Source organism: Rhipicephalus microplus, chromosome 4 (assembly GCF_043290135.1).
Source record: "Rhipicephalus microplus isolate Deutch F79 chromosome 4, USDA_Rmic, whole genome shotgun sequence".
Lineage (NCBI taxonomy): Eukaryota > Metazoa > Arthropoda > Arachnida > Ixodida > Ixodidae > Rhipicephalus > Rhipicephalus microplus.
Window position 1 is genome coordinate 78,951,578 of NC_134703.1, and position 12,985 is coordinate 78,964,562.

A 12,985-nucleotide genomic window follows, 5' to 3' on the forward strand; every position below is an offset into this window, starting at 1 on the left:
ACATCGATTGCAACGCGCACCCATTTTTCTCGCTGGCCCTCTTGATCACACCACTCGAAAAAACGACTCCTTTCGGGAGCGTCTTCCATTTAAATATGAGGTACGGGCGAAGCTTGTGCCCATCTGACGTGTAACAGAGTATTGCCGTCACTGTAGTTTTACCGTGGACCGATGTCAGCACGCGAACTTGCTTCGCCCCCTTCTAGACGGTTGTGGTGCCAGGCATGTCGAAGTAAAGAGGCGTCTGATCGGCATTCCCGATTTGCCCAAGCAGGTAGCCATTGTTGCGCCGCAAGTTTAGGACGAACCTCTGAAAACTGTGAAGCTTTTCATCGTACTCCTCCGCAAAACTTTTCGCATATGCATGTTCCCCTTCGGAGGGAAAAGCCGTTCCTCTTCATAAAGCTAGTTAGCCAGCACCTGCTCGCTTTAAACTGGCTCCGCATTAGCTTTTTTTCTAAAGCTAACTGCATAGCCCGCACTTGGAGCAGTTCTGTCGTCACGGGCCGCTGTGCCGCTCGCTGCTCAAGCACATACTCGCCGAGCAGCTCTTTAATTTGCGGAAACCGACCCTGCTGTGGTTTACTGAAGCCTTTGCGTGAAGCTTTGCTGTCTAAAATCTTCTGCTTTTGTTTCCGCCGGTCCCGCACGCACGTTTCGGGAACTCCGAACGACCGCGATGCGGCCCGATTTCCGTCCGTTTCTGCACACGCGATGACTTTTCTTTTAAAAGCGGCATCGTGGTGCACTCGAGTTTTTGGAGTCGGCCCTCCCACGCCGTCGATGCTAATGTACTACAAGATGACGAACTCCTCAGCACACGTACGAAGTACCGCACATGGGAAACACATAGGCAGAAATGGCCGACGCGCCATGCCGGCGCACGTAGGGGGCGGCCATTTCGTATTTGCCGATGGCAATAGATTTACCGTAATTTTTTCGTTCGTACTCGATTCTAACGCGCATGCAATTTATGAACTCGCTTAACCGGAAAAAAGGTGCACGTTAGATTCGAGTAATTACGGTACGTTGCCGCTAGTGATAACGCTGAATATTCGATTGCAAGGGTATAAATGCCGACACGCTCCGCCGCATGTCAGTTGATCGACGGCCGACGCTCCTTTCGCCGCTATCAGTCCAAGACTGCTACTGTAATGCGACTTTCCGTTTACTGGGCACAGCTACGCCCAAATGAACAATCGGTTATTATTCGACTCGCCGTGTGCTCCATTCGTCCACGTCACGACCACGTGATGATACGCTCACTGCAGTACTGGCATCAAATACCGCCTGGCAACCCTGCTAAAAAATTAATTTGTGGTAATAAATCGTAGTAAAGATGTATTGCTGCCTGGGAAGGTATTCAAGCTTGAGAGGAAGGAAAGATGTGTTTTTCAAGTGAAATTTTAACACGTTCGAAGGTGAAAACCATCTTGCTTTGTAGTGCATAATATCCTCAAGCAAACAAGCGAAGCACGTCAACTTCCATAGAACCGAAGGTCACAAGTTCTATCCGGGCTATGGCAGTAGCACTTAGGTGGGCACAAAATGGTAGAGGCCTGCATACTGTGTGATTTCAGTGCACGTTGTAGGCTCAGGGCTAAGGGTCGGCTGAAAACAGACAGAGGCAGCATAAGGAACATGACCTTTACTGACCACAGGCCCAAGCTTGACTGCCTGCCCAGGCAGCCGTTTCCCGGTGCGCGCATCAGCTCGTGCACTCGAGCACCAAAACTGAGAACGATACACCCACTACCCCTCTCCCTCGATGAGTGGTGACTCATTCTTCAAAGTTGAGGAGGTCGTCGACTGGGGGGTGTGGCGGGTTGGGGGGTGGCATGGACAGGGCAACCTGTGCCAGGGGGTTTCAGTGGGCCGATTAAAAAAGAGGGACAGGGGCCTCCACCGTTGTTGGAGGTGGCGGTGGTCGTGATGGTTGTGGGATGGCGTCCCAATGGTCATGGGATGGCATCCCGAATAGTGACAGCAAGGACACAGCTGCAGTGGAGGGAAGCCATCTTGGTAAGCGCGGCAAGAGATTCCTAGTGCGCGACAGTTATGACAGAGGATCCGTGATTCTTCGGCCGTGTAGTGCTGTGGACACTCGGTCGGGTGGCGGTCCGAAAGGAGGAGTCCGGGGAACGGCTCTGGAGCCTCGAGGGGTGGGTCGCCAAGGGAAAGGGAAGGCTGCAGTTTTCATGGGAGGCGTGATGACCAGGCCACGGGGTGGTCCACGGAATCTAAGACGGTCCATGTGGCCACCGTGCGGTCACAGCTTCGTGGTTGTGGGTGACAAGAAGGGCCTCGAACAGAGGAAGATCGATCCCAGGAGGCTTATCGCAAGTGGGACCGTCTGGAGGACGTCGGTGAAAGTCGCTGGCGCCGATTACGAAGCATCTGGGAAGCGCACGGGGCATTGCTTAAAGAAGCTGGCATGCAATGCTTTGACAATAACGCGAGCTTTAGATTTACCGGCTAGCTCAGTTGGTAGAGCATATGACTCTTAATCTCAGGGTCGTGGGTTGGGGCCCCACGTTGGGCGTCAAATGTGAGCTCAGGGCTAAGGCTCGGCTCAAGCCCTCGGAAAGCAGACAGAGGCAGCAAAAGGAACATGACTTTTACTGGCCGCAGGCCCAAGTCCGACTGCACAGGCAGCCGTTTTCCCGTGCACGCATTAGCTCGTGCGCTGCACCTAACTCAGGGTGGTAATACCCGCAATGGTTAAGAACACCAGGAGGTCAAAATTTCAAAAGCCCTCCACCACCGTGTCCCTCATTATCATGTTGTGGTTCTGGGACATAAAACCGCAAATATTCTTAGGTTCTGCCGAATTCACTGCTTGCAAGTTGACTGCTCTCTCTCAATCTCCGGTTCTCGAACTTTACCAGAACCCACCTTGCAACATCACAGCGAGCAAATTGGTTCTGCTGCAGACAAATATCTCTGATTGTGCCTGTAGTTGGTATCGCCATCGTGCCAAGACACCATTAATGTGGTGTGCTCAGTTAGAACCTTAGAAAAAGTGTAGGCTCTGCCCACAGGACCACGGCATGCCTGCCATTCACGTGTAAAATTTAGTTGTGTTATTTGGTTTTTGCTTTAACCACAAGTGCTTTTTCTGGTTTTATATAAGTACTACGTGTACAAATAGTTCAGGATTTGTCGTAACTACTTAAAGAATTATGCTTGGCTAAGTGTTGTAGTCAGAATCCCCGAATAAATTTACTAGAAAGTTCGTTTCCTACCTATAACCAGCAGTGATGCAAATGTGAGCCTGTATAGAAAAGCCAACTTTCTAAAGTGCCCAAGAAGGGCTCAATGTGACGAAAATAAGCAAGTGCTGTTGGATGAAGCATTGTGCCAATTCTGTGTGAGAGTTACAGCAATGGCTGCGGACAGAGCTTACGTTTTAACAGCGGAGCTAATGTAGAGCTGGGCCTGACAACAGAAGGGTATCTGTGTTGCCACGTTCCTGTTCTGAGATGCACCCATAGATATCATAAATTGCCTCAGTCATGCACGAAGCAATAGCCGCACAGTACAACAAGGAATGGGGGACTTAAAACCGCTGTAGCAGGGGTGGTGTGGCAGGGGGCGTCACAGGCCCTATCTCATGCTTCTCTACTGCACAAGTAACGTAATAGCCAACATCTACACGAGATCCATCATAAGAAATCACGAGGAAAAGATGGGAGAACTGCAGCACCATTGTTCCTGAAGATTTCGGAATCAGTGGAGTGGGACTTTTTTTTTTTTTTTCAGTTGTCAGCGACTGTAGCATCACAATTCACCCCAATTTGGGTGACTTTCTGTAAGTGACCGATGACATGCCACCACAGGTGCCGAGCGAGCAAAGTTGGAGGAGCAGCTGGCCAACGTGCAGGCAACGTTGCGAGAGCAACACGCGCGCCACGAGGATGTGCCCGCAATGAAGCAGCGACAGCATCGACTCCAGCAGGACATCACGGCTGCACGCTCACAACTCGAGGCACTTCGGCAACAGCATGAACTCTCTAGTCTGAAGTTCTACAACACGGACGAAAAGGTGTGCAGCTCTTTTTTATGCAATCCATTGAGACCGTGGTGATAGGCATGATGCTGTCTTGTGAGGGGGTGGGGGGGGGGTGCAAAGCTGTGTTGCATTGAGCCAAGTGGGAGAATGCCGGTGAGGCTCGAGTGAGGAACAAGTTCTGGCATAGATGGGAGCCTACAAGTGCTCCATTGTGCCCCCCTGCTGATGCACATGATTGAAACGGCGACACATGGGTCGCAACTTGTGAAAATGCTCGTTGGTAATGGGCGACGCACTGCCTCCGAACTCTCTCTAAATATCATTTGCAATTATGAATATTGAGACTTGTTTTGCGATTTTGAGAAATACTACTATGTGCCTTAGATTTGTGTAAGAGCCACAGCCAAACTCTGCTGTCCAAAATAAGAAGCAGTACTTTGACCAACAAAAAAAAATTGCGAAACTGATTCGAACTAATGTACTACAAGAAAACTCCTATTGGGCCTAGTTAGTACATGACTTTTAAAGTAAAAACTTCAGTGCAAAACAGGATGAACCAATAAAAAATAGATGAGGCAAGCATATAGCAGCAGTGCTTGTCTTTCTCTTTTTTCTGGTACATCCTGGTTTGTGCCGAAGTTTTCATTTTCAAGAACACTCCACTCCTCGCTAAGATCATAAAAGTACAGTGCAGCCATTATGTAAGTCAACACTAGATTCTCTTTGCAAAAAAAAATGGTCAAGGATATGACAGAACATGATGGCAAAAAAAAAAAGAAAAGAAAACTTGTTTGCAAAGCAAGAAGTGGTTTCTAGGCCACTCTAATGGTATAGCACAAAATCGGCAGTTCTGATGAAACCAGTGTTGTCTAAAAATGTCCGAACTTTCAGTTTCTGCGATTTCATAGTTTGCCACTGCCTGCATGCTTCATAGTCTCGTCAAATTACCTGTCCCTGCATTCAGCGCAGCTGTCCTTTGCAGAAATACCGAGCCCCATGAAATTGTGTGTAGATGCATCAAATAGTGTTCAATTCGTCTAAATATTAGTCTCGTTTTTCTTATAAATGGCAACACAGCTCCCGAAAGACATTGGGACTTGCACCTGTTATCCTTCATGTCCCTATTTCCAGCCCTATAATGTCATTTATAGGTAAGAACCAACAAGCCAAAAACATCTGTACTTTCATTCTTGTCCGCAAGTTGACAGAAACAGCAAAACACAAGTTGGATGCACAAACCTGCACACCTTTCATAATTAGGATATACACATTGGAACCCTTTTATAAGAGACACTGATAGAGACAAATAGTTATAAGAGACACCAGCGCACCTACAGTAAAATACGGCTTGATAATAAAATGCATATGTGGTACCCTGCTTATACGAGATATCTCATATAAAAGACTAGAATTGCTGTCCAGAGCATGCCTCTTATAAAAGCGTTCAACTGTGTACCACTGCAGGTAAAATGCCAATAGCATGCGTGTCAACCACAAAAACAACTTCCTCTGTTGCAGCTTCGCTCCGAGCACGCCAAACTACAGGCGAGCTTCAGGTCCTCCACCACCTGCCTGCGCCGCGTGCTTCCAAGAAACGCGCTTGACGACTTCGACATGCGACCCGTGGAGGACGCCCGGTCTCTGCAAAGGCACGTTGCCTCCAACACTGCGGCTGCGGCTAAAGTGACCGACATGCTTGACCGTATGGAGAAGGAACTGCAAGGCTGCATACTGCAAAATCACGATCTGTGCGAGCAGGTACTCAGTGAATGTTTTTAGGTTGTAAAGGTTGAACTAAGAGCCCCGCCACGGTGGTCTAGTGGCTAAGGTACTCGGCTGCTGACTCGTAGGTCGCGGGATCAAATCCCAACTGTGGCGGCTGCATTTCCGATGGAGGCGGAAATGTTGTAGGCCCGTGTACTCAGATTTGGGTGCACGTTAAAGAACACCAGGTAATCGAAATTTCCAGAGCCCTCCACTATGGCGTCTCTCATAATCATATGGTGGTTTTGGGACGTTAAACCCTACAAATCAATCAAAGGTTGAACTAAGAGAAAAAAAAAAGAATGTGCACTGAAAAGGTTGTGGGGACAAAAAGGTACAAGGTATATGCGCTTGGCCCTGTAGCCTCTCTTAAGAACATCTTTTTTTATTTGGGCATCGTGTTACTTTCAAGTATGCATAACACACTAGGCAACGAACGTAAGTGCTAATGAGGCACACCCCATGAAGCTGCGCCACGGCAAGCACTATTTTAATAACGTATATTGAAGACATATTGCACTGACGTAGGACTACTGAAAAACTACCACAAATTGCCAGCAATTGGCTGGCGGTTTAACCAGTACCAGAAATACATGGACAAAGAATTGTATGCAGTAACAACATTTACTAATACAAGAAAAAGTAGGAAGCAAGCAAAATCACCAGCATTCCCCACCTTTTTTCACTCCACCAGATTAAGCAAGAGCCATGGTAAATGGGCAGCTACATATTGAACTGCATGTATTATAAAGCCGCATCGTTCACTCTTCCGACATTTTTAGTCTCTGTATTTGTCACGTGAACACTGCGGAAGTCAGTTAATCGTAATGCTCCTGCATTTAAATTTTTTCGTAATGCTCTGGCATTTAAACTGTCCATCACCTGCGGCTCATATCCACATATTACGGCTCATGGTTTACGGGTATGTGTCACACATGTATGGAGAAAAGTGTTTGACGACACATGTGTCGAGATTTTCACGTTATTCATGTCATGACAAGCCAGAGATATTCATCAAGCTCTTCTTACTCTCACATAATATTTTTGGTCTACCCCAACTTACCAATGCGATCATGAGAGCGCCCAGATCTAGGCGGCTAGTACGTAAATACAGTAAAACCTCGTTAATTCGAAGTCACTGGAATTGCAAGAAAGCTTCGAATTAAGCGGGTTTTCGAATTAACAGAACATGAAAAATTAGGACGCAAAGAACTTCAAAGTAATCGGTAATCATCGTTTGCTGTGCCAGCTAGCTTGCGGCTCCAAAGGTTATGTTTTTCAGCAGTACCTGGTCTTTATTTTGCTGCGAACATGAAGGAACGGTAGGCCTCATTGCTGCCACCGGGGAAAAAAAAAAAAAAACGCGGTCGTGATCGGCTGAAATGTGCGTCTGCAGAAAAGACATCTTCACTGCAACACAGTAGTGACACGCGGGCAGCATGTCGCGTGCTACTCGCTGCGTCAGCACGTCATGATGCGACCATTTGCACATTCTTTTTATTATAATTGTGAATTTAATGATGGCCAGTATGACGAAGCTCAAGATGTGTTTTGGCTGGAAAAAAATGATCTTTGAAACTTTCGAACTTGGTTTTCGAAGTAGGTGTTTCTGGCAAGAACTCCGCCAGCAGTGCAAAGACGCGAATAGGTGAAGCAACCGGCAGTCGGAGGTTCGCATAGATTGCGACTTCCGCTAAGCTGTTTATTAATTTCTTTACAATCTCGGAAAGAATGGGTAAACCATGACCCGCTGACGTTGCGAAAAACATGTGATAAGCTGCCTGCGGGTCACCACTGTGTTGCAGTGAAGCATGGCTCGTTCTCCGCAGGCGCACATTTTAGCTGACCACGAGACCGTTTCTTTTTTTTTTTTTTTTTGCTATAAGTCGCAAGACTGGGGTGCTTCAGCTGCCACTCATTAATATCGATACGTTGCGTTGCCTTGTGGCAATTACTGGCCGTCGTTTCCACGGATTCGCGGCGAAATCGGGATCTGGAACTGGCACATGGCACCCAATGTTTTCGAATTAACCAGACTGGTGACGGCCGCCGCTTCAAATTATCCACTCAAACTTACATTGGAAAATCCTTTGAATTAAGCGGGACTTCGAAATAACCGAGCTTGAATTAATGAGGTTTTACTGTAGCTCCATGTGCCTGTAGTTCGCTAAGAAAGGCTGTGTATTTAAAATTTAAAAATGAAAGACCAGTAAGCACACCCTGTGGATCGAAATACACCAAGTTGCTAAAGGGAGGCTTGCGTGTGGTACAGTACTGTTTCCTCTTTGCACTGTGCAGTATACATTCAAAGTGGAGGACCTGGAGAGAGAGCTGCAGTTGAAGCAAGAGCTCATTGCCAAGCGCAAGTCATACTGGGCAGAGCAAACAGCCGTAAGTGCCTCTTTAGGCCTTTATTTCATTCACCTCGTGAATTTGGACTGGTGATCACTTTAAACTTTCAAGTGTGACTCTGGCTAATGGTGATGCAGATAACACACTGTTTTTGAGAGAAAAGTGTAAATTTAGACTGTGTGCTCATTCATGCTTCCTTTCATTCATTCATTCTTCAACATTCATGCTCCTTCACAACGCATGTGATGTGACGATTACTGTTAACTGTCACTGGATCACACTGCAAAAAAAATGACTGATAATATTTATGCAATATTAGAGAGACAACAGAATGGGAGGATAGTGCCTGAAAATAAGCCTGGGTGCATCTAGCTAAGATTAAGTGAAAGGTGTGAACTGGAACAGGTGATGTAAAGTATAGAGCAGATAGCCACTGTTCGATTTATTAAAGTCACAAAGGGGATGCGAAGGCAAGGAAGGCACAGTATGGCACTGTGATAAGATTTGGAAATTATGAGGTATAAAATGGAGTTGGCCATTGCAAAGCACGTATATCTAAACACTACTGAAGCATGCTATTGTCTAGCAATGACCATAAGTATGCCAGTGTTGTCAAATGCATTGTGAGGGGCAACTCCTACAAGTCTTGTTGTTAAGCACTGCCGAGATTTTAACACCATGAGCAATGATTACAATTATGGATTGTTTGCACATGCAGCTGCAGCCACTTAGGTAAGCTTGTCTTACGATGATACATCTCCCATCACACTACGCTAAAGCGTGCTACGGTTAAATCTCTTACAAAAGGCATGCTCCTGGCAACAATTCTCGTCTTTTACATGAGATTTCTCTGATAAGCAGGGTACCTTGTATGCACTGTCTTATCAAGCAGTATTTTACTGTAGGCACACTGGTGTCCCTTATACACATTTGTCCCTTATAAAGGGTTTTGACTGTAGAAGGTGTGGTGCACACTCTTCAAGGCACATGTAAATTGCCTAGCTGTGCCTTGCGTAACATCACTGAACTGTTGATTGTCTTCACTCCTTTGCGATGTCTGGAGACTCTGTCCTCGTACCATCAACAGGCCGAGTTTTTTCAGAGCTGGTAGTGTTCTGGTGACGGTGCTTGTCATATATTCCGGCTACTGCTGGTATCTTTCACATGTGTGAGGTGGTTCAGAATATTGACAAAGACGGGCTGCTTGCGTGGAAAGGCAAACTTGGACTTACTCGCAAAGTGTTGAGTTCGGACTGTCCCATCTGCATACGTGCCTGCCTTTCCGTGTGGCACTGATGGTAAAGTATTCTCAATGAGTCCACCTTGTGGACGTTTACACTTTGGCAGAGTGCATTCAGTTGCTCTAAATATCGGCAAGCCGTGAAGCCACTGTGACCTGACCGCATTAACGTACTGAAGCTGCCAGCACGTTGCCAACACATCAAAAAAAAAAAAAAAAATCAGACAAAATGTACAGTTACAGGACACTTAAGCTCCGCGATAGTTACGCAAGCAGCCAAATTAAACCTAATTCGAGGGCTAACTTGATCAGAGTTCATGCACGGCCTCTCGGGGCTGCATTTGTTATGGTGAAGCACATTCAGAGCTCATTAAGTGTCGAGAGTTGTGACCGTTACGTGACGTCAAGATGACGTTGCTGAAGAGGAACCAAACTAGGGGGGAGGGGGGGGGGGGGCTGCTTGCCACAAGCTCCAGCCAATCTGAGGTGGCCAGAATGGACAGTCCATAAGGTCGGCTCATAGAGAATAGCTCTTATGCTCAACATGTTGTACACCACCTTGTGACAATAACACTTCACAAGTGGGCTACATTTTCATAATAACTAGGCTACCTTTTCATAATATGTCATTTGCTGTGATAAGCAAGTGAAAAAAATGTTTTTTCGCCAGGCGTTGCACATCCACTGAACAGGTATATCGGCAAGGTTGTATGCGACTTCTAGTCTCAGCATAAAGTATATTCAAGTAAACCAAAAACTGTCACACATTCTAGTAGCGTTCTTGACTGGCTTCAAGAATAAATAATGCGTTATTGCTTTATTTCAGGACACTCGCAAGAATGCTCATGATCTGGACAAAGAGTATGCCGATATCTGCAAGGCAACCTCTGACCTTCAGCAGCAACAAATCCACGATCCAGACATCAAGGCCGCTCAGGAGGCTGAAAAACGGTAGGTCCCTCCTGTTGTCTGGTATCTCTCTAAGCATTAATCAAATCAGATGCCTTTTTAATCTCTGTCAGGCAGTGTTTGTCATGCCTGTGTTATGATGGGCAAGTGTTGACGATTATTGCGATTTTTTTTGGTCGTGCGCACATACTACATTGTTAACTTAAATCACTGACCAAATATTTTCTATGCAATCAGTGGCAGATAAAAGTCGTACCTCAGTTTGCACAGTTGTCTAATGCATTGTTACTGTTTAACCTAATAGGCGAAACAGCGACTTTTTCTGCATGCAGCGTGTACAAAGAGCTAACATTTGAGCCACTCTTTCCGCTCCGAGTCTCACATGCACTACTGGCTTTTTCTTTTTTTTTTCACTTGGTTTTATCAACACTGTGTTGTGGCGGACCAGTTGTCGATGAAATCGGCAGAAGTGTTTTCGGTTAAAGCAGATGCTGGTCTTGTCAAGAACATTACTATGCTTGGAGGAACGAACTAAATGCTGCGGCACTGTCAGAACTAGGTATCTTGAAAAGGTTTCACACGAGATCAAATACGCCTGGACTGACAACTATGTAACATTAAATGCAATATCTTTTTATTCCATTGCAGACAGTTACGGAGCATAAGCGCTGCACAATGGCAAGCGCATGTTGAGCACTCTTGAAAGTGTTTTGCCCTGCAATTTGTGTTGAGAAATTGACTGAGGACCTTGTATCTACATCTCACCCTTCCCCTCTTATGTAATGCCTAATCCAAGGCCCTCCAGCGTTCGAGGTTAACTACTGCTTCGAAGAGCAGATTTCGTTGCTTCAAAATTTGCTGCTAAACACAAGCTTTGGTAGCATCACTAGGTAGCTATACATCTGAACATCTACATTGTACAACTCTTTCCTTTAGTATGCCCTTTCAAAATTATTACTCATGCTCTATGCATTGCAGGATGGTGTCTTAGTTGTCATGCATCATTCGTGAGCCTCTAAATTAAACTTCGATTATACGGGCATGCTGACAAGTGGTCAATTATTCTGGCTATGAAAATGACATGTAACGCTCGTCCATTTCTCCATGTGCACGCTAAACATCAAGCCTGGCGAACCTCCAGAAGCAACTAGCCGACACTATCGCTCGGCAGAACGAAACCATTGCAGCCAGCGATGCTGCCTTACAACAATGCACGGATGCTGCAACTGTAAGTAACATGCCGATGTGCATCCACGTCTGCAGTTACAAAGTGCTTGGCCGTGATAATGTAATCAGTTCAGTGCAGTTCTATTTGTTGCTGTGAGTAATGCGACGAAAAGGGCCAGTTCGTGTTGGCTTGGCGATGTCATAGTAGGGACATACTGCAAAGGATAGACAACAAAGAACACAGGACACAGTTTTACCAAATGCTGTGCCTAGCCAGTCGTACCTGCGGCATTTATTTAGCCCGAGTGCTGAAGATAACACACGTCTGGCTCTTTAGTGTTTAAATTATATAATAAATCCTGGTGTTCTATGTATATAAATCGCAATGCAACAGTTAACACATGGGGCTATTAATGTGCAACTAATTCAGATGTTGTTTCCATACCTCCCCAAATCAAATGCAGTCACAGTGGCTGGGAATAGAACCCTCATCCAAGACTTTACCAACACAAACTAAGCCACCACACAGAGGTGGAGCAGCTCCGCCATCAAAGCCATTGTGTGCCAAACCTGTTTACCTGCGCCATCCCGTGCCAACAATCTCTGTTGTGCCAAACTCTTACATCATCACTGTAATGCACCACGGAACCCAAATTTAGTCGCACGATGCAACAGCCATCCAGCCCCGTGCCCGAAAACTGCTGAAACATCACGTTTTCGGTTCCATTGAAATGGTTATATGTAATTTCGGTATCCTGAAGCCTGTGATTGCTCGAGCAGCAACTGCGAACTGTGATTCCAAGCACACTCTCTCGGCAGGCATTGGTGCGAATGGCTCGTAAACCCTTCTATGTGCTGCGCTTTCAACGCAGAGACTGCGCGAAAGGGGCCATCTGTCTTTGGCGCAGCCATTTTCTATTTATACCTGCAAAGTTCAAGGATTCTGAATCCACAAGATTACCGTAATGGGGGATAAGGAGGAGGGGCCGCACCAAATTATTTGCTTCCTTTTTTGTTTTTGCACCAAATGACAAAACATCGAGGAAAACAAAGACAAGGGGCGGGCAGTCCAAACAGTCTCGCAGGCGTAAACATCGGCATTGCGGTCTTGGAGTGGTCGAACACATGAGGGTAGGGTTTTTCAACTATTGTTTGAAATTTCGCATTAAAAAAACGACTAGCAAAATCTATTTCTGTCAAAAATGTCAAGTACGTCTTTCTGAAACACACGTGAATGGATGAGATGGCGCAGCTGGCTGCCGCGAAAGCGTGGGTCAAAGCTTTGCTATGGTACTGAATTCTTTGAACAGAAAGAGCAAAACGCTAGCAACCTTTTTTCGTCTTTATTTCCTTTAATCTACTGCTGCATTAGCCGCGTGTTCTCGGAGCTCGTAGATCCCTGTTGCGTTGCCGCGACCCCGGTTGCGTGCGCGGCGGTTGCGGCAAAAGTAGCTTAGTTTCCAAACCACATGCACTGGTTGCGCACGTGCCTTCAAAACTAAATCGTTTTTTTTGCTATGATCACATGTGCCACGGTTTTG

General features: G+C 46.2%; 1 protein-coding gene across 2 annotated transcripts in view; it reads left to right on the plus strand.

Annotated features, from left to right (window-relative positions):
• Window positions 1–12,985, plus strand: part of LOC119172153 (uncharacterized) — a 38,297-nt gene that overhangs the window by 21,205 nt on the left and 4,107 nt on the right. For both annotated transcript variants that reach the window (XM_037423173.2, XM_075892991.1), the window contains 5 exons: window positions 3,840–4,045; window positions 5,531–5,770; window positions 8,075–8,167; window positions 10,195–10,319; window positions 11,403–11,505. In XM_037423173.2, coding sequence (XP_037279070.2) covers window positions 3,840–4,045; window positions 5,531–5,770; window positions 8,075–8,167; window positions 10,195–10,319; window positions 11,403–11,505 — 767 coding nt within the window. The remainder of the gene's footprint in view (window positions 1–3,839; window positions 4,046–5,530; window positions 5,771–8,074; window positions 8,168–10,194; window positions 10,320–11,402; window positions 11,506–12,985) is intronic.